Genomic DNA, 20,532 nt, shown 5'->3' with positions numbered 1-20,532 from the left:
AATGCCATCCGCTATTATGCCAAGAGAATTAAAAGTCTTTTTCATGAAATGCTTCCCAAATGTCAATCTTCACGTTTGCTGATCAACAATTTCAAACTATACTTTGAGAAATGGGTGTGAATAACATCGTCTGAGAGATTATTGTCGAATAATCAATTCACTTCGCAATTGCGCAGTGGAAAAAATAATATCGTTGGTTTTGTTAGTTTCACTGATTCAGTAATGAGTTTTCTGTTATAAATTTCGTGATTCGAGACGGAAATTAACCTGAGCTGACCGATAACTAGAGCAATTTAACTTTGATCTCTATCAAAATTCGAAAAATATAATAATTTTACACCGGCAGGAGTCACTAATGTCTTCCAGCTTGTGGGATTCGATTATAAAATTTAATTTAAACCAGGGAAAGGCAAATGAAAATCGCCGGTTTTATTGGTAGCAAATATAATATTTGATATAAACATTGTACGTGTTGAGCGAACACTTTCAGCATTCTTCTCCACTCACTTCAATGAATGGAACCTGAAATAAAGAATACATATTATGATTTTCAATACAATATAGCAAAATTTCAAAGTGATAGTATTCTTTGTATTTTTTACACTCCCGCGTTCATCTCTGCGTATGGAATTTTCGCATGATTAAAATTTAATTTTAATATCGAGCAGATACTGTAGATAAGAATTAAAATCTCTCTATTACTGCACGTTTCAAGAGAAATATTGTTTACAGCATTTGTCCAGGTTTTGCAGAATTGTTTGCAGTATTTGTCCAGGTTTCCCTAGCAAATTATCCCAGTATCCGAATAGAACGAACCTGCTCTGGAGTTCAGACCTCCACCATCAAACCCGAAGGTTGTGCTGCTGGGGTTGAACTGCAGGGGCGGTGGAGGGAGAAGTATGTCTGGGTCTCCCATGTCAGTGGTTCCGCCAGTTGGGATAGGTAGATTAACGAGGTCCATGCCTGTCGTAAAGTAAAATGATCAAGTTAAAGACCTACATGCGAGATAACAATAACAGTTCGATGAAAGTAACTTAAAGTGTACTAAGCCTAGCTAGTTCGTTAATTGGCCCAATTACTTTCGCTTCAAGGTCGAATTATCTCACGCTGAATGGCACGATTGGCATCGCGAGCTAAAGAGCGAAATCGGCACATACGTTCGGTGTTGAACGGGCAATATTAGCAACTCGTTTTGGTGTAGCCAGGATACTTGTGTGCGTCGGGACCAACTCGGCGGAGATGAGGTCCGGGGCACTGGGCCATCTAGACGAGTTCGAGTGTGTAATAGTGAGGATGCCCGCTATGGTTCACTACAATTGGGGCATATAGCTGGGCAGTGGCACGGCAACTCATGTGCATCTTTTGGCATTTAGCAGTGGTTGCTCGACAGCTTTTGGCTCCATGTTGAATTGCTGGCACTTGTGGCAACGGCGCGGGCGAGGAATTAACCGTCATTGAGCATCGGTAACCTTACCACAGTTCGAAGCTTGCATGCAGCTCATATAATGGGAAATCACCAGTACCCTACATTATCTTCTTCATTGGTAGTTTAATTTGGCAACAAAGTGACTGAGCTGCTCTTAAAATTTTTCGACTGTGTATTTGGGCTCATTTCGTTAGTAGATCGTTTCCTTTGTTTTGTTCGATGCTTCGTGTGGCTCGACGGTGACGAAAGAAGCTGCCAATGAATTAATGTCGATTATTGATTGACTTTTAGTTTTATTTTACACTTTCAACGTGAGTGCTCCGTCGCGAATCTAGAGCTCATTATTCGGCTCACTCCTCAGTGAGTGTTCAAGTTGCCAGTTAGCTTGAACGTCACTGGCTCCCAAGTTTTCACCCGTCGTCGATGAGATGCGGAAATCGTGAGGATACTCTTCTGGAATCGACTGCGTTTGCCTTCATGTCCAACAAAAGTTAGGGTTCTCTGAGTGGCGAAAGCTTGGCTTTAGATGCCTCTTTCGGAGTAGGTCTCCAGGCGGGCTCAAGCTGGAAAAGGAACCCTCTGGGGATCCGTATACAACTACGGCATCTCTGCTGTGAGGCAAGCGAAAACCAATTAATAGGAGTAAATATCCGTCCCACCGACATGCCGGAGCCACGGCGGCTCATCAATGTTATCTCAACCGTCGTCGCATTTAGAAAGCACTCACACCACGGCAATGACAGGGTCACACGAAGAATAAACAGAATTGCATACAACTGTAAATTTAAGTGTTTGAATTGACAAAAACTCACCAACAACGGATATGCGAGGTGGGCAGCTCCCAATGACTGATACCGAGGTCTCTTTTTGTGCAGTTTGCTCTACAGAACACGATTCCCCCTTGGTTCCCAGATGGCACGAGGAATTAGAAGGAATCAAAGAACAAGACCCTGGCGATAGTTCCGCGAGTTCGGACAGAGGCGCCAGACCGTCTTTGGTCGAAGCAGGCAACGGGCGTCTTTTGTTGGCGTTCGCTCGTCGGTCCCGCGCGTCGCTCTCACTGCAACAACGCGCAGATTTCCTTCGCCGTTTCTTCTTCAGAACGAGGCATAGGAGACAGCTCACGATAACTGAAAATGAATTAAATACGTCGTTAGACATCAAATTTATTTACGGCTGCTAATGAAAATTTGTTATACTCCGGAAATTGTGAAGTTGACATGTTCTAAAATCGACGTAACATTGGGACAATATTCTTTATACTAATGTAACTTTTTGAAACAATCGTTTGCCAAGATGGTGAAAGTCCTATAAAAATGTCAAAACTGTGTGGTGATTTTGAGACCATAGATTAAATTTGGATTAGCAAAAAAACATAAAGAAAACTAGACATAAATCAGTAAATGTGGAAATAAAAATAGTGGAACCGAGCAACATTACTGAGCAACAGTGCAGCTGCTGAGGTAGCAGCTGAAGCCACCAGAATGCTAAGCGAGTACGGAGCCTCCAGCGCCCCGGCGGCGCCCCACTCGCAGTGCTCTCCGCGGTGCGCCGGTCCGCAGACGCAGCGGTACCCTGGCCGCGGCAAATTATCAGAGAAAACGGAGGTGCGCAGCGATGCTGTATATTCATTGGATAGAGGAATTGTAATCTGATTGGAAGTAAACCAGACAGAATAATGAAATTTGGTCCGTAGAAGCTCATTGTTAGGAAACCCTCGTGTACTCTGCTCTGAAGTTTGATTTGTAGGCCACGGCGCTTATAAATAAATATATCAACATATCGAATAAGAACGTAATTATTCAGGAGCATGATCATTCATAATTATTCATGACATGTAAGTGTTTCTACCAAAAGTGAAAAATTTTCATGAAATGACCCGCGTTTATTGCTAAGACCACTAAGGGAACGCATGCGGATGTCGGATAAATTGATCGCTGGAAGACCCATACACAAAGCACAATAAACATTCCACTGAATTCGGATCTTTAATCATGAAATTCAAATTTAATCACACTGAGAGCGACAAAATTATTTCCCATACGAAATTATGATCTATAACAGCCGAATTTTGAAGCATTCCAAAAAATGACACATTATTTCACTAATATGAGTAGCATTTGAAAGTTTCAAATTGAAAGATAGAGCGCTTCATTTTAATCGAGTTAAGTTCAATGAATGAATTCAAAGTTCTGATGGACCCAAGCACATTGGTTCTGGCAGATACGAGGCAAAACTAGCAACATGAATAGTATGGACAACAAATAGCCGGATGCGATCATACAAGACACGAGTGAAAGGAATGAATTATGCAAGTAATAAACTCACCAGGATGAGTGTTTACACACACGCCCAGATTGAGGCAAGGGTCGTAGCGGCATTCGTCGACGTCTAAACACGCGGTGCCGTCACGCGAGAGTTCCTCGCCAGCGGCGCACCTGCAACGCCATTGCGTACAATTTAATATACAAATTAAAATTGTTGAAATAGAAAATGTGAGATTATCGATTCGATTGCTCGTACGTTGCTAGAGAAGATATTTGATGAACGGCATTATGATTCTTGTTCAGGTGAGTAAGTAATTGGCTATAGCAAGTACAAACTTCGTATGGTGGGAATGCAAATGATAAGGAAATACAGAACATGATCTGAAGCTTGTACTTCGATCGATAATAGAGAAAAATCTCTAAATAGTTGAATGATTCCTGCTATAGTGGGAAGGGAATTGGGTATGTGAAAGAAAGGGACGAAAATGAGAGGGATGAAGGGAATGCAAATGAAATAGTGGAAACACAATCTGAAAATTATATTTTGATCTTCACGAGAGTAGCCTAATGATCTGTATGACCTGTGGCTTCGAGTGAGCAAGTTATGGAGCAACACCAATCAACCACCAATAAATTTTTTACTAATTAAGATTCAAATCCCCTACAAACCCGCAGGTGTTGAGGCCCCAGCTGTGGCCGCAGGTCAGAGGAGGAGGACAGCTGGTGTTGGTGCACACAGACGGCGACGTACAGCCCGAGATGACGTTTGCAAAAGACGTTACTGAACCAGCTGAATTACTCGTGTTCTTGATTTTGTTGTTGCTGCCGTGGTTATTATCGACAATTTCAGGCAAGGGCAGCAAATGTCCAAAGACGCGAACGGCAGACAAACAGCCTGGCAGAAAAAGTATATTCAATTTAAAAGATATTCGAAAGGGGAACTTTCAGGAGCGTATGTGGTACCATAGGAGCTTTTATTATAAACGTGTGCGTATAATACGTTTTTGATTTTCAAAATGAAATCAATCAGGGTTAATTAGAATTCCAAGTAAACTAAAAATCAAACTAGATAATGCAAAATTGAATTTTAGTGAAACCCTATTTCTATTTATATCTCATCAATGCTCAATTTCACTAATGATAGAATGCATTCATGAATGCATGCAACCAATCTCTTTTCACAGATTGAACACAGACATTTCCGCTCATTACACCATTATTAAAATCCTTCCACAAGCTGCCGCCATCCAGCTCGACTCTATTCCTCCTCTTGCGGTGAGACCGAGATCGTTTCTTGCGGGAAAATCTGAAATATTCGAAGCCAGGGAGCCGAGGATCGTCCGATCTCCCAGAGACAAGCGGCCGGACGTTGGAGTGATGGGTTAGTGATAGAGACTCGCGTTGCTTGTAAGTAGACGCTTCAGTTTTGCTTTCAACGAAATTTGGTGAAGATATGAGTAATTTTCTAGCCGCATCTGGAGAATTCTGTGTAAGTTCAACCATTTCCTTAGAACTTGAGGCAGCCTCCGCAGATCTGAAGGTCACATCCACAGATCTCGGGGCCACATCCACAGATCTCGGGGCCACATCCGCAGATCTGAAGGCCACATCCACAGATCTGAAGGCTTTATCCGCAGATGTTGGCCTCACACCCGCACTCTCAGTCAGACCTCCCAGCCACGCGCCGTCGTGTCTGCTGACGCTGAAAGGTAAACTCTGCAGCTCTGGCAGCAGAGCGCTGGCGTACGAGTCTTGCTCCGCCTCATCTATGGCCACCTCCAGCAACTCTGCGTGCCTGCAATGAAAACTCTTATTTCTATAATATTGGCATGGAATATCAGTTGCTTAAATTGATAAAAGAGGCATATCAATGACATATTTTCTGACATACCTCAGTAGTTTATCTATTATTCATTTCCTTAAGATAAATAGACACTAATACAAGTTTTATCACCAAGTTATAATGTTATTAAATACATAATTTTCACTACCAGCAAACAAATGATTAATTTAAAAGTATCCTTGTACCTGAGTGTGATGGCGTGATGCCATTCCCCGTCATCGAATTTTTTAGCAACGCAGAGCGAAGTGTACACGCGACCGTCCAAGCCAACGACAAGACAAACACTGCCGGCCTGGAGCTCTACACTCAGCCAGTCGGTGCGGTGACGTGACCGCAGAAGCACAAGTGTACCGTCGCTCGTCCGCGCCCGGAACCTAAATAAAATTTATGCATTGTGAGTCATGAATCTTGGACACATGTTTCACTGAAAAATTAATGCAAGTTAACTCCATTAAATTCAATTCGTAATTGTTGACAGACTGGAAACAATGATCAATTGCATAGAATATCAGAGCTTTCCTACTTCTCATAATTTTCTGTACATAATTTCAAAGTTCGTGAAGTGGTGGAATTAAATTGTACTAAACTTATGGAGGAAAACTCCAAACCTAAGCTCAATTTGCGCCCAATACTCGGGCGGAGTGAAGGAGAGAGCAACGTTGACATGACTTTTGCTGAGGAAGAACAGCGCCGGAGACTCGGCCAGACAGCCGGCACCCGCCCGCCCCGGGGCGCACTCGCACTGCTCCTTGCCCGGCGACCCCTGGCATCTGCGGTATGGTGACGAATCGAATCATCGGGAACTGTTGTATCATCAAACTTCATGCATAATATTGGCTTATTATAGAATTAATCGACTTTAACATTCAGATTGATGAACATGCTGTAAAATAATACATCACTGATAAATATATGGTATACGAGGCATCACATAAAACGAATACTGGGTAATTAAATGCAAAAACTTTCAAGGCCATGATATTTATTGCCGCGGTGAAAATTCCGGGCTGTCAAATAGCTAAGTATTAAATTCAAGTCGTAAAACTGGAGAAATCGACAGTTTTTTTTATAATCTTCGTTTGCATTTCAAGATCCAATAAACAAGCTTCTCTTGGTTGAGATGACACGAAGCGTACCGAGCGTGCCGAGGACACGCGTTCGAGGGCCGGAAGCAGGAGAGGGCGCCACAACCAGCCACGCTCGCGGTCATGGCGCCTGGCGACCCGAGGTCCTGGAATTCTTTGTTGACGCGCACGTGCGACAAGCAGCCGTGAAAATCATTCTCAGAGTTAAGAGATTTTCTCTCGTGTGAAGATTTGGGGTCCTCATAACGTCCCCCAAGCTGGAGAGGGGCTCCCCAACCAATAGGGCCTTCGTTGTAGGTAAGGGGAAGAGAGCCCCGGCATTGGGTGGACTCGAGAGGAAGGCTGGATGTTGTTTGGCTGGTCGAGGCGAAGGGATCTGAACCTGTGTCCAGGCAGTGATCCAGCATCACGGTCACCGTCTGCAACGTCAGTTGAAACAGAAATACTACGGAAATAATTAATATTGGAATTCTTAAGAAGTTCGATAAAGATGAACAGAAAATTATACAATGGTGACAAACTATGCAGAACATTACGACACTTGAGAAACTCTATGGGTAAATTGACGAATATTTGATTAACTTTCTTTGATTAATTTGATTAATTTTCTAAAAAAAAATTAATTAACTCTTGGCGGTCAGACAAGAGTTATTTAAATGCCACGAAGCGAAGTTAATATTAATTCTTCAATATGGGCCGTCTACGGTAGAAAATTCAGTGTTTCTCATAAAATTCAAGTACAATCGCGTTGTTCGTGTAGGCATACGTTTATATTCAAAATTGATCAAACTATCCATTTACCTCATTAATCCAAAAAACGTCGAGTCGATGCCAAACATTATCAGCGATATTTTTCTGCAGAGTCAAACTTTTCGGAGGTTTTGGTCCGCTACTTTTGATGGTGAGCTTGGGTCTTCCATCATCGAGGAGAAAGTGAAAGTATCGAGAATTTTGATCGACTCGTGACTGGGAGCTGAGAATGTTGCCAGTTTTGTGCTGAGTCAGCACGAAGATGGTGATGTGCAGCTGTGAACAAGTGGGGAGGGAAGGCAGCACCATGAATGAGGGTACAGACGAATATTCGGATACAGAAGCAGGACTGTATGGCCTGAAATGTCGGGTGAGAAGTTTGCAGTGTGGGCCCACTGTGTGGCCCGGACACGCGCACCTGCCGAAATGATGGCATTTTGAGGAAAAATTTTACTTATTTTACAACGTTTTTCTTATTTTCGTTCCGTGTCTGTCTGTCATCAATAATTCAAACCTTAATTTAGAGCACTTCTGAAGATCCTAGAAACTTGAAATTTGGTATGCATGCTTATGCTGCCTAACAATTCAAGATTTGATCATCAGAAGTAATAATTAAAATTTTTTGTTTTTGTTTGTTCTATTTGTTTTAATAAAAAAGAAACCTAGAAATTCGCGGTTGTCAATCGAGTTTTTTTTTGTCGAATATCCAGAGTTCCCAAACCTGGAAAATGATTTTAATTGCTAAAATTGCTAAACTAAAAAGTAGAAAATAAATAAATATAAAAATAATTTTAAAAACCAAGTTTTCCTGGTGGTTTCAAAACTAAAAACAATTAATTAAAACATATAAAAAAACTTTTAAAAAACACGTTTTCTTAACTGACAAATAAAACAAATAAAAAAAGAAAAATTTTCAAAAACCACGTTTTCTTAACGGACAAAAAAGAAAAATAGTAACTCTTACATAACATTAAAGTTATGTAGAATGTTATGTAATGTTATGTAGGAGTTAATGTTTTTGTTTTGTGTCCGTTAGGGACACGTTGTTATTTAAAGTTTTTCTTTTTTATTTGTTTTATTTGTCCATTAAGAAAACGTGGTTTTTAAATTTTTTTTATATATTTTATTTAGAACAATTTTGTTGATTGGTATATTTTGACATTCTTTTAAATTTCACTTTCCTTTAAATTTTCAATAATTTGATAAATGAGTTACGATCATTTGTAAATTATACACAATTTGAAAGTGACCACCAACGGTGAGTCATTGAAAATCAAGAACTGGGCAGCCTTCTTCTCGGCAGGCAGGCAAATGAGGCGCCGGTCAGCCGCTCATGACACGGCGTCGCAACGCCTCACCTGGGCCCAGACGCGGCGTGAGGCAGGCACTTGCCGCCGTTGCGGCAGGCGCCCCGGCTGCATGCCGGCTGTGGCCCGGCGGTGACCGCGTGCGCCGAAGTCAGGCTAGCCAGCTGCCCGCGCTCCTCTTCGGCGCCGTCCTGCACTGGACACCTGAACAGCGTGTGGTGCTTGAGAAGAAGTGAGCATTATCGTGGGTTTATATTTATACAGCTTAGATGATTCTCATTCTAGTAAAATTCGTCTGCGTTATATATTTATTATTGAATTTCTTTGCTTATCTTCCTGTTTTCGTAGAATTGAGTGTTATGAAATATCAGGTAAAACGACCAATAAAAGAACTATTCGTTGACTTAAAAATAGGATAGAATTCCTGATGATATTAAAAGTTCGAAAGATATCGGTCTGGTTTGAAGAATTATGTGACCTATGGCGCTGTTACATTTGTTCCTAAACGAGTAGTGTGAATTATGCAAAAGTTTCTTTCCAAATAGGTTGATCTTAATATACTGGTCTTAATTTGGCACGAGTATTTAACTATGAGCTCCGAAATTGTTTGACAGTTCCAACTAATGAAGAGTAAGCCTCGTTTTTGACGGGCACAAACACGAGTGAACATGACGACGTTTGTTTTTTTTTTTAACAAAACAGGGCGTGAAAAATGTCACGACATTAAAATAAACGCGATAAAAAAAGCAATTTAAACACTAAAAAAACATAAATTTATTTTTTGGGTACAAATACCAAGGTGTTTTCTTTCACCTGCACGAAGATTCTATACGCAGGGAAGGCCCGGCGTGGCTGCGAGCGCCGGCATCCGCGAGGTGCCAGCGCTGGTCCAGCGCCAGGCGGTCGCGGCAGCAACAGCGGCACGCAACTCGTCGAGACGCGCAGTCGCCCAGCGCCGAAACGCCCACGCCCAACACAGCCGCACCGACTTCGGCCTCGATCTGCCGTGCCACGACCGTACTTAGAAGAGTAGGGGCAGTAAATTTTGCATAAATTAAAGCAAGTTATTCACTATTTCGACACTATTATTTAGTTCACCTCATGCTGATGCTGGAATATTAGAGGCTCCAGGGCAAATCTGAGGTGCCTTTCAGGTGGCTGTTGAAGGAGCCACACTCTGGTGTGGCTGTCATGGTTGAGCCGTATGGTTTCTACAGCCACAACCATGACGTGTGGCTGAATGGCTGACATATCGTACGGCTTTGCGGAGTGTGTACTTGATAATTCTGAGTAGTCAGCAAGATGCTGATTCAGCAGCCTCAGGAGACGGTCAAGAGGAGATTCAGAGTTTGGTTCCTGTAATGTTTTTCAATGGTGTTACCAGGAATATAATTATGAAATTTAACACGGTCAGTGACAAAATTCTCATCGTAGACTACATCAAAGTCATCACTCACCTCAGCGTCAGCATTCGTGAGGAGGTCGTGAGGCAAGATGGCAAGGTCGATTGGTGTAGATTTCAGCGTGTCAGCAACTCCGACGCTGCTGACGTCAGCGTAAACAGTCAGCTCGTGCGCTTCGCCCGACGCTGACGAGAGAAGCAGCTTCGCTTCATGCCTGCAAGCGGACACAAGTCGAAGAAATGATCTCCACGAAATAAAAGAAGCTATTAAAGCACAACTGCGCCGTGTCTCTCGGGAAAGACTGCAATCTTAACAGTTGCAAATAAGAACTCGAGCACACAGTGGGGCAAGCAAAGGCGCTAGGCGACGGAAACTTTGTTGAAGTGTTTAATTGAGAAGTTGTTGCCGCATTAAATTCTGACCAACATATTTACAGGACACATTTTTGAGTATGAATGGGGCAGTAAAGTTCTCATCACACATCAAAGAATTCAATTCAGGCTACATAAAAAATCGTGCTCGCCGTTATTCTGTCAGCGCCAGATTACATGACACTGTGGAAGACAAATGATATGAATAAATTGAAATTGTCATTCATCAATTAATCTGGATTTAAAATATTCATGAATACACCCACCGTCCCAGCCCAGCTGCAGGATCCAGCAGCAACAATCCTGAGTCGCTATCCAGGCGGATTCCTGAATTAGCTCCCTGCCATGTAATTCGAGCGCTGAATTGACCTAATCCACGGCTAAAATTACCCAAGGATTGCCCATAAACAGGGTCAGGTTCATCAAAGTTGAACCTGAATTTATCCCTGAATAGTGAGGATACATTATCCGTTTCAGTGTCGGTTCCGTGGCGTTGCGTTGCGTCGCCAGGGAAGGGCAGGCGAGGGAGACGCCCGAGGGGAGCTGGAGGGGCCGCCTGCAGTATATTCTTAAATACTGAATTGCTCATTCATACAACAAATAAGTAATAAACCATTAAAATATTATAATAACATGAGCAATGAAATCTCAGAAGATCTGCTTCAACTCACTGATAATTATTTAGAGAATAGTAATTAGATAATAATGTATGTACTTGCCATTGTCAGCTGTACTAATTTATGTCAGCGGGATCCATAACTACCAGATGTTCTCCCAACTGTCAGTTATACTAATAACTGTAATCTACATTCATAACTGTGAGCTACTCTCATGACTGCCATGACTATTAGTGTTCCTCGTCAGCAATATAAACGTCAATTATCAGCAACAATAACGCCAGGCATCAGATACACTCACGTGAGCTGACACGACGGTGGCAATCTTAACGAGGCTGACGTCTCGATGAGCTGACTCAGCTGAGTGAGGCACCAGAGTCAGCGTCATCTGCCGTCGCATAGGCGGTGAACCAGCGTCTGACAATGTCAGTGGCACTGACACAGCTGCACTGAGTGGCCTCAGAGTCAGCAGTTCAGCTACCACCACAACTCCTCCACCAGCAGACGCTCGTCCTGATCAATGGTGTTTCTTCAGTAGCGCTCGACACGAAGTAATTGTAATAGTGAAGCGGGGGTAATGAGCTACATTAATATTTCGCGGGGGTGCGAGCTCCACGGCATGTCGCCCTACAGTCACGGGTGTCAGAGAGAGAGAGAGTCACGGGTGTCAGCCTGGACGGTGACCGTGACAGAGCGTTCCGACGCGCGGGGGTGCGAGCTCCACGGCATGTCGCCCTACAGTCACGGGTGCCTGAGTCACGGGGCCAGAGAGTCACGGGTGCCAGAATGAGAGTCACAGTTACGAACCGCCAACAGCTAACCCTTTGTATCTCAACGCTCGTGAATTTCCATCATGAGGTCTTTAGATAAGAATAGCATTAGAGACAATCATTAATATATCCGTAGAGACATGTAACAGACGAGGGAAAAGGGAACCGCCAGTTGGACCGATGTCAAACAAATGAATACATTTCGAAATTCTTAATCTTGTACAATTCACGTAAACACTAAGTAACTCAGCCAAAGTGATGTAAACGGAATTTAGACAATTAGTTTATACATCTTCAAGCTTGTTTTGTCGTAATACTATGTTCAGAAAATATATCGAATTGCGATGAAACTTTCAACTACTCTTGGTCAAAAATAAATCTAGTAACGGAGTTTCTGAAGAAAGTGGCGTGTGAAAGAAAATTCCCAACTCCGACAAGGTGCGATCCGTCTGATGGTCCGATGTTGAGCACCACAAGGAAGCTCCAATAGGAAAACGATATCGACAATGGCCAAAACAAGTGAAGTCGAAAGTCTACGGAGGCTTTGAGATTGTTTTCAAATGTGTGTCCGATCCCCCGAGAAAACCTCTCAATATTCCTAGAATCACGAAAAAATAATCCCGCAATTTGAAATAAAGAATTTGATAAAAAATAAGTTAAGGGATCTGTTTCTAATCTAATCACATTGTTTCAATAAAGGGTTCGAGGTTTTACAAGGGCACCAATTTTCAGGTGATGGTTGCATGGCACTGAATCAGTAAATTCTTATCATAAAAATCATTAGGTTAAATGACCACTCACTATATTTTAATGATTAATGAAAATCTTAAATATTAGAGGATACCAATACGAATCATTCGTGTAAGCAGAAACAATTTTAAAAATGTAAAATTTAATGACCTGATTTTTATTTATTATCGTACTAAAGGATTTAATTGCAACAATACCTAAAAATGTTAAGGTAAAATTTAATTGAATGATCAATGAAATATACTTTCCCATGATGAAAAAAAACTTTAAAATTCAGAATTAAGAAAAGGAAGAATTCATCTGATAATCACATAATTACTCAAAAAATGATTAATTCTTTTGCACATAAGAATATACTCACGCTTGTATCACGCACGTACCAAATTTATACATCGCAGTAATGCGCCTAATTAACTCAACGAGGAACAACCTTACACATGACGACGCACCTGATCGGTGACCTGCACTCTAAAGTTGAGTCCCGCTCTGTGCTGTGGGTTCTCAAAATCCAGCGGCACTCTAGAGAACAGGTCAGCACCAGCTGTGTTTGCTGCCACTTCCACCAGCTGCCAGCCGTGGCCGCTCCCTGGCACCACCTGTCGTGCGCGTGAAAGTGCGAACAAGAGATTGTATTTCGATCTATATGAGTCAATAACCTGGACGACTATTGCTATGTTTTATTTATGTATAAAATGCAGGTATTATTATCGATAAAACATTTAAGTTGCTTACACCTTTTCTTCGTGCAACACTGAATATAAAATTGATTTATTTGAAAACAAACTAACTCATGTACTTGTCACGAGCTCGATATCGATCATCTTACTTTGGCTGGTTGCACTACTTTTCCTGCTGTCCTGTAATGGGTTTCAAAATATTTTAATGCAAAGATAACTATTAATTAAAGCTCACCGTTCTGCCTATGACATAAACCATCAATTACCCGGTATGCAAACACGTTGCTTGTATCAGGATCCGTCACCACGAGAGTCGAGATGAAATTTTCAGAGACGTTGCTGCGAGATTTGGACGATGGAAGGCCGCGGGAGGGAAATTCTCTGTTGGAAGACAACACTGCGCTGGATGATAGTGCTTCCTTGGGCAACGTGACTTCGATAGACGAAGGAACTTCGTCGGATGACGAAACGTCGGGAGATGACGATGCTTCGTTGGATGACGATGCTCCGTTGGATGACGATGCTCCGTTGGATGACGATGCTCCGTTGGATGGAGAAGCTCCTTGGGACGAAGAACGCTGGAAAGATGGTTGACGATGTTCGGGGACCAAGACATCGACGTGCGATCGCACGAAGGAAGGAGGAACGTCGTTGACGTCGTCGATGTTTACGGTAACGGTACAAGTACCTGAACAAAAGCAACGTAATTATTTTCTATTCCTTAGCGACATTCAACAATAATTTAATAACATTGTACGCTAACTTAGTGTTTTTGAGGCTAATCAAATGTATAGTTAAAATTAATCTTTAAAAAATTAATGTGATTCAATTGTAGTCAGTCAAAAATTATTGGGAATCCTAACATGTTTTATTTGGGATAAAATGTAGGAAAGAAATGTCAAAAATGATCACTTGTACTTCCTTCTGCAGGCTTTTTCGGAACAAACTGGAAGTTTAGACTTTACGGTGCAACACGATTTTATGGTCGCATGGGAAATGTTAACTGGCGTTTCGTTAGTGCGAGGCGCTATTTAAGAGAGCTATGCTCTTCGCCAAAGACGCTGCGTAAAAAACAAGGCTTTGTCAGAGCAAATGTCAACAAAACCCAAGTTGCTGCGGTCATAAAGGAACTAAATTCACACGCACCGCTCGCAATATAGTAAAAAAACGCTTCGGAGAAAAGCTGCTGTTATTTAGCGCACCATCGCTATGTTGAAGACGATGAGCGAGGCATGGGAGGCCTGTTGCTGGTAGCTAGTACGCTGGATATTTATTAGGAAGGATTATCATCATTATAAAATATAAATGAACAATTTGAATAAAATTAAAGTAAAAAATCTTCTAAGTAGAGTCGGTCGCCATTAAGCGAATCGTGCGCATAATTACAGATAATGATCCGAAAAATAGCATAACTTATCAACCAACAAGCTTCCGAAAAAAAGACGAGTGCATAGGGACGTTTCCATTGTTAACCATACAATGAACAAAATTTACGTCCTTTGTTAAGAAATAATCAAGTGCTCAAAATGAGCTGATTCGACGGATCACCGATTAGAATACGGATGGAGGTAGTGGTATCAAAATGAATGAAGTAATGGGTTGAACTCTTCACTCGGGAAGAAGTAATGGGTTGAACTCTTCACTCGGAAAGAAGTAATGAGTTGAACCCTTCACTCGGAAAGAAGTAATGGGTTGAACTCTTCACTCGGAAAGAAGTAATGAGTTGAACCCTTCACTCGGAAAGAAGTAATGAGTTTAACTCTTCACTCGGAAAGAAGTAATGGGTTGAACTCTTCACTTGGAAAGAAGTAATGGGTTTAACCCTTCACTCGGAAAGAAGTAATGGGTTGAACTCTTCACTCGGAAAGAAGTAATGAGTTGAACTCTTCACTCGGAAAGAAGTAATGAGTTGAACTCTTCACTCGGAAAGAAGTAACGAGTTGAACTCTTCACTCGGGAAACCGAATGATCTAAAGGCAGAATTTTTCCTCGAGAAAAGCTACATCACAATCTCGCACAAATTCCTTACAAATTATTAAGCTGGCCGGTCAGCTGCGACGGCGGACAGGCGACAACAGCAATGCCAGGAAAAAATTAATTGCATTTTTGGACATGGTGGACATTTTTGGCGTACGCGAGCAAAACGAATAAAGTAATTTATATAAATTTATTTCTTGAATCTGGCTGTAAACAACAAAATTTTATTTGTTCTACTTCTTAACTGGGGAACAAAAAATCTTCTTCTACTTCATCTACTTTATTTGTTCTACTTCTTAACTGGGAACAAAAAAATCTAGTTCTTAACGGGGGAAAAATCCCAAATATCAGAAGAAACTTAGGATTAATTTGAACAGATTATCAATAATCTCATCGATCCATCAGGAGGAAGTGAAGCAGTGCAGGGAAATAACCCATAAAGGACACTTGGAGAAGTGGTGGCGTGAAAAAAACTATATTAATTTCAACATTGGTTCGGTAATAATGAATTTTCCTTCTATAGTAAATAGAGAAAACAATATGAGCGGTAATAAGACTTTTATCATCAACGGTAATATTTGGATGAGTGAGCCATCATATGGTATTTAGAAGAAAAAATAGAAATATTAATGTTTCTCAATTAAGAAAGAAAATATTGTGTATTTATCTCGAGACACCAACAGCAATTCATGTAAACATATATATTCATACTATCACCCGTAGTATCTTTACACCTATAGTGAAGGCACCACAGCTCATTGGATGTATTTAGCAGGCAAATGTTTATCTTCTTCTCTTTTCTTTCTTCCAGTAAAGAATGGAAGCCCAGCAGCTCGTGTCAGTCCAGCAGACATCTTCCCACCCGGTGCCAAGACGGGCGTCAAAACATTGTGGGATTGTGCCCTTCAAATCCGCGGGAATACCGCATATATAAGAAATATTGAGATGGAATGACGCAAGAAAGATCAGAAAAACAGAAAATCCAAAATAGATACACGTGACAAATTATCACAATATTACCAATGAGAAATACAATAGACGCAGCATTGATTCGTACAGTGGATCTTGAGAATAATATAAGCATCAGACATTATTGAATATATCGGAAAATACAAAATCAAAGATAAGCCGATTATTTTCCAGACAAGTATGGAGCGCGAGTTAAGAACTGAATTTGAACTAGCTATCAAAAAAAGGTTTGAGAAATCACTCAAAAAATCCAGGGAATATGAAGGATTAAGCAGCTTAGGGATTTTTCAAAGATGATGACTGTTCCTAATTTAAATTTTTTAATGTTAAAAAATTATCCATGATTCTCGGGAAAGAAATTCGTAAAATTGCCAGTGCATTTAACAGAGCTGCCGTGATTGTGATTCAAGCCTTGGGTGCTCACGAGAATAGCTTGTTAATAATCCGGTTATCCTATAGAAAGATATTACAAGACTCGATATAAACTTCGGTGAGCGGCGCCGGGAAAGTTCATACGAGTTGAGCAAGCGGCTTTTGAGGAGCGGACGCGTGGAGTTACTTCTTCAGGATTATTTTAGACGGCGCCTGAAGCCAACCATCGAAATCAGAAACTTTCAGAGTCACGACTAAAAAACCGGCAGATTTTGCAGCTGAATGTCAGGTTTAAATTTAATTATAAAATGTGAAGTTTTGGTTGCTTGAGCATAGAACTTCTAGATGTAAAAAATATAATAAAAATTTCACTTCAAACAATTCCATAATGAAAACAATAATTAATGGAGCCCTAGACGATGCTATCTCGCATCGTAAGTCCCAGTATGTTCCTGGGAGGCGTCGTTCCTAAGGTGGGAGGCGTCGATCATCATGGACATGATTATTAAGTAATGTCATTTATTAAATAGAAAAAATTCATCGCTCACATGCAGCGGGAGCCTTCCGATGGCCAGTGGCAGGAAGCTGAATGTGAAGATCAAGGTTAGCATCTAAGATGGAGCGGAGGATATGAAAGGCTACAGGGACACAGGCAAGAGGTCTAAAGGTCTATAGAGTTTGTTACACATCGCATTAAAAGAATAATATTTGTAGAGAACGAACCTTGAAGACCTCCTCCGTCAGTAGCAGCAAGCACAAGCCCGTAAGACGACGTGTGCTCCCTGTCTAGACAGCAGACGGCCGTACGCAGAGCCCCCGTCTGCCTGTCAACTGTGAACATAGGCAGGCGAGAGCGTTCATCAATGACGTTCTTCAGCAGCGAATACGACAGGCGGGCGTTGTCGCCTTCATGCGGGTCGTCTGCGTCGTGCGCAGTCACTACCGCCACGGTAGTTCCTTGAGAAAAAAACTAAATTACCCCATGAAGAATTTCAGACACTTGACAAGCTGGAAAAGCATGAAAGATAAATTTATCAGGCGCATGTGTGTTCACATTTGGGGTAATGGAAAGCCCCATCAGAAAATAGGTGTCCTGTTGGAATATTCGAAGACACGAAAAAGTAAGATGCTGCCGCCGTTCAGCGTTTACCTCAGGAATCGCAGGACGCTTACGTAATAATATTTACGTGGAGACATAATTACGACATAATTTACGTAGAGATCAAATGTCACCTGCAGAGGTAAGACGAGAGTTGGTCTAACGGGCCTGATACAGCGTAGGATGTCTCCTTATCTTGCACAGACTTACTGCCTTGTCTGGGCTGGAACTCTCGGCCCCAAATTATCTCTCTTTAATCCTGGTATCTCGAATACAAAGTCTCTCTTCAACCCTAGAGTTCAAACCCATTGCGTAAAACTTAGTCAAGTCATCCCGCTAAGTAAAAGATTTATTTTTTTTGTAGTCTTATAACAGATTAAACGCACGAAAGCGTAAATGACCGTTGAACGCGCTAGGTCGCCACGACAAGGAATACATGAACTTCTTCCTCTCGCCCTCCGCGTGCTTTTTTGACCGCCTTCGACTTATTATTTATTTGACCGCTGTTCTTTTTACGACTCCAGAACGACGATTTCATCATATCGTTTCGGTATGCGAAAAGGTAAATAGTATTAAGAAAAGTTAAATTAATTACCTTCAACACTAATTCAACTGGAAATTTGTTGTGTATAATTTTCGCCACTTGCAAATCTTTTCTTCGAATATGAGACACCAAATTTAACATTAGTCAAATTGCTTACCTTTGAAGATACGTTGAATGAAATAATATTTAATAAGTAAACAATGATTCAGGCATCGACATTGTCCAAAATCTGAATATGAAATATTTCAACGAATTTGATGAGAACATATAGATCGTTATCACTAAGAAGACACTTTCACGCTTGAGATGTGAAGTATAGTCTAAAAATCGTGTTGCTACTTTTCAAATGTCGTCGTGCTAATGTTATTCCACATGCGCACTGCAAAACTGTGCCAACAGGAGCTTGCGTAAGAAGTTGGTTGGTTCTGGCAAGTATAGAAGCTGCCCCTGCACTCAAACACATCGACAAAAGAAATCTAAAGTTTCGGGACAGTTTGCAGCAAGCCGAGAGAATATTTCCAATGTTGCGGTTTCTTGTTCACTTCCAAGTTTTTTTAACTAAATTGCAAAACGTAAATTCTCGGGAAATGAAGCATGAATTTTCCTGTAATGTTCGACATTAAATAATATCATACTCATCAACACCTGCAATATTTTCAAAAAACTTTAGCGACTCAAGTTGTTTAATTAGCTTCTAGTTACATCGACGGTGTAATTAAGAATAGAAAACTTTGAAATTTTAATTTAAATTGCCAATAGAGCATAAAATAAGTAAATTACGACATGCGATATCGAAGCCACTGCCATTAAAAAGCCGTAAACTTTTCCTTACATCGATAAAAGTCACATAAACTTGTCGAGCGTGAAACTTGGCTTGTTCACGATAACGGAGCGGAGCTTCCAACTTTATGACGAGAAAAATCCGTCTTTTAGAATCAAATACCACGGAAAAACGATAATATTTTCAATTAAAATTCCAAAACCTGATACGCGTGCCGAAATATTATAAGGTATTATTTGCCGTGATACGGATCTGATTGTCAGGGGCGTAGAAGTTCAAATACTTATTAACACCTTTTCATGTTATATTAAGACAAGCAACTTTGTCGTGAGTCACCTTGAAATTATGAAATCAATTTTTTTTTCATTAAAAAGCAAAATTTTTTCATTCTGGTTTAAGTTTATGATATTGAAAAGTTTCATCAATAAAAAACTAATGACAAGCTCGTGATCATTAATTAAAAAAGTTATCACCTGGCATCGAGTTTTCCAAGACGTGTGCGTCGATGACGTCATGCGGGAAGACGGGTGCGTTGTCGTTGACGTCTTTGAGGTTGACGAGTACGTCAGTGGAGGCCGTGTACTGCCCGTCCGTGGCCGTGACCGTCAGACGCCAGCGCGCCTGGCCCGTTGGTGCGTCACGGTCCAACGGCTAGCAGAAAAAATGTGAAATTTTTTGTAAGTTATTTATTCTCGACCAATGTAGTAGCGGGTTCGCCCGTGGGTTCTTATCCTTGATCTAATCTATCAGCTCTAAAAAGACTGAAATCCCTAAACGCGACGTTTTATATAATAAATAAAACGAACTCTCTGGTCTTACATGAAACCTGCTTAAAGGAACAAATTTTGCCAACATATACTAATAGTTTTATAGAATCTGCACAAAATTTCGTTTACTTCATAAAAACATTTTCTTACATTAGGCAGTGTAACTTAGTGACTTGCAGTAGCCCGTGTGCTGCAAGTGCGCACGTAATTTCAACACCACAGACACCCAACACTCCTGGCCACTTCGTGTACCTGATCTACTGCATTACAAGCAATTGTGTCGGGTACTCTGTACTTTTGTTTGAAGTCTCCCTCGGTATCAAGGATACTATCTTCGTATTTATCTTCTCCTCTGGGGATCAGACATCGTCGCAATTTACGTAGAGATCAAATGTCACCTGATGCCAGACATCAAGCGTCCTTTTTATTATGAATTGATTTTGTTGTAAAGGCTCCAACGCTCGAATTATTTGCTGTGAGAAATTTGAAGTCTCAATTAGAATGAAGCGCTTTAACTAGTAAGCTTTATTCGCAGTAGCCATGGAATTTAGGACACCTATTTCATTAACCCACACATTTCATTAATTTGGCTTTTCTTGAATCGATTAAAATTTAGCAACAAAACCGTCGGCCGAAATCCTTCTTAAGTCTGTGAGCAAAAATCCGCCAGAATGCAGAGGGCGCCGGGATAATTTCAGTCCCGCCTGAATTTCCCCGCAAAACACAAGAAGTTGGGAATTAAACAGTCAGCGTATGT

The 20,532-nt window shown here is 41.2% G+C and overlaps 2 protein-coding genes across 2 annotated transcripts; both read right to left on the bottom strand.

Moving 5' to 3' along the window:
- Positions 1 to 466: 466 nt before the first annotated feature.
- On the bottom strand, positions 467 to 11,549 carry LOC108670481 (neural-cadherin). The gene is made up of 17 exons (XM_018157956.2): positions 11,371 to 11,549; positions 10,719 to 11,008; positions 10,136 to 10,295; positions 9,777 to 10,034; positions 9,492 to 9,679; positions 8,730 to 8,882; positions 7,423 to 7,789; positions 6,673 to 7,040; positions 6,145 to 6,306; positions 5,722 to 5,910; positions 4,908 to 5,488; positions 4,363 to 4,588; positions 3,755 to 3,864; positions 2,867 to 3,001; positions 2,239 to 2,556; positions 817 to 963; positions 467 to 522 (listed from the first exon to the last, which is right to left on the bottom strand). Exons 1-17 carry the CDS (start codon positions 11,467 to 11,469, stop codon positions 509 to 511), a joined length of 3,765 nt encoding a protein of 1,254 aa, XP_018013445.2. The 5' UTR covers positions 11,470 to 11,549; the 3' UTR covers positions 467 to 508.
- Positions 11,550 to 11,694: 145 nt separating this feature from the next.
- Positions 11,695 to 19,659, bottom strand: LOC108670479 (cadherin-24; the record flags this gene model as incomplete). Its single annotated transcript, XM_018157955.2, has 5 exons — positions 11,695 to 11,804; positions 13,039 to 13,185; positions 13,533 to 13,954; positions 17,308 to 17,541; positions 19,482 to 19,659. Coding segments are annotated over 5 exons (1,074 nt in total), but the record flags the coding sequence as incomplete, so codon positions are not given.
- Between the last annotated feature and the right edge of the window lie 873 nt (positions 19,660 to 20,532).

This window comes from Hyalella azteca, unplaced genomic scaffold, assembly GCF_000764305.2.
Source record: "Hyalella azteca isolate HAZT.00-mixed unplaced genomic scaffold, Hazt_2.0.2 contig9812, whole genome shotgun sequence".
Lineage (NCBI taxonomy): Eukaryota > Metazoa > Arthropoda > Malacostraca > Amphipoda > Hyalellidae > Hyalella > Hyalella azteca.
Note: the sequence above shows the minus strand (reverse complement) of the source record. Positions and strands in the feature narration are given on the sequence as shown.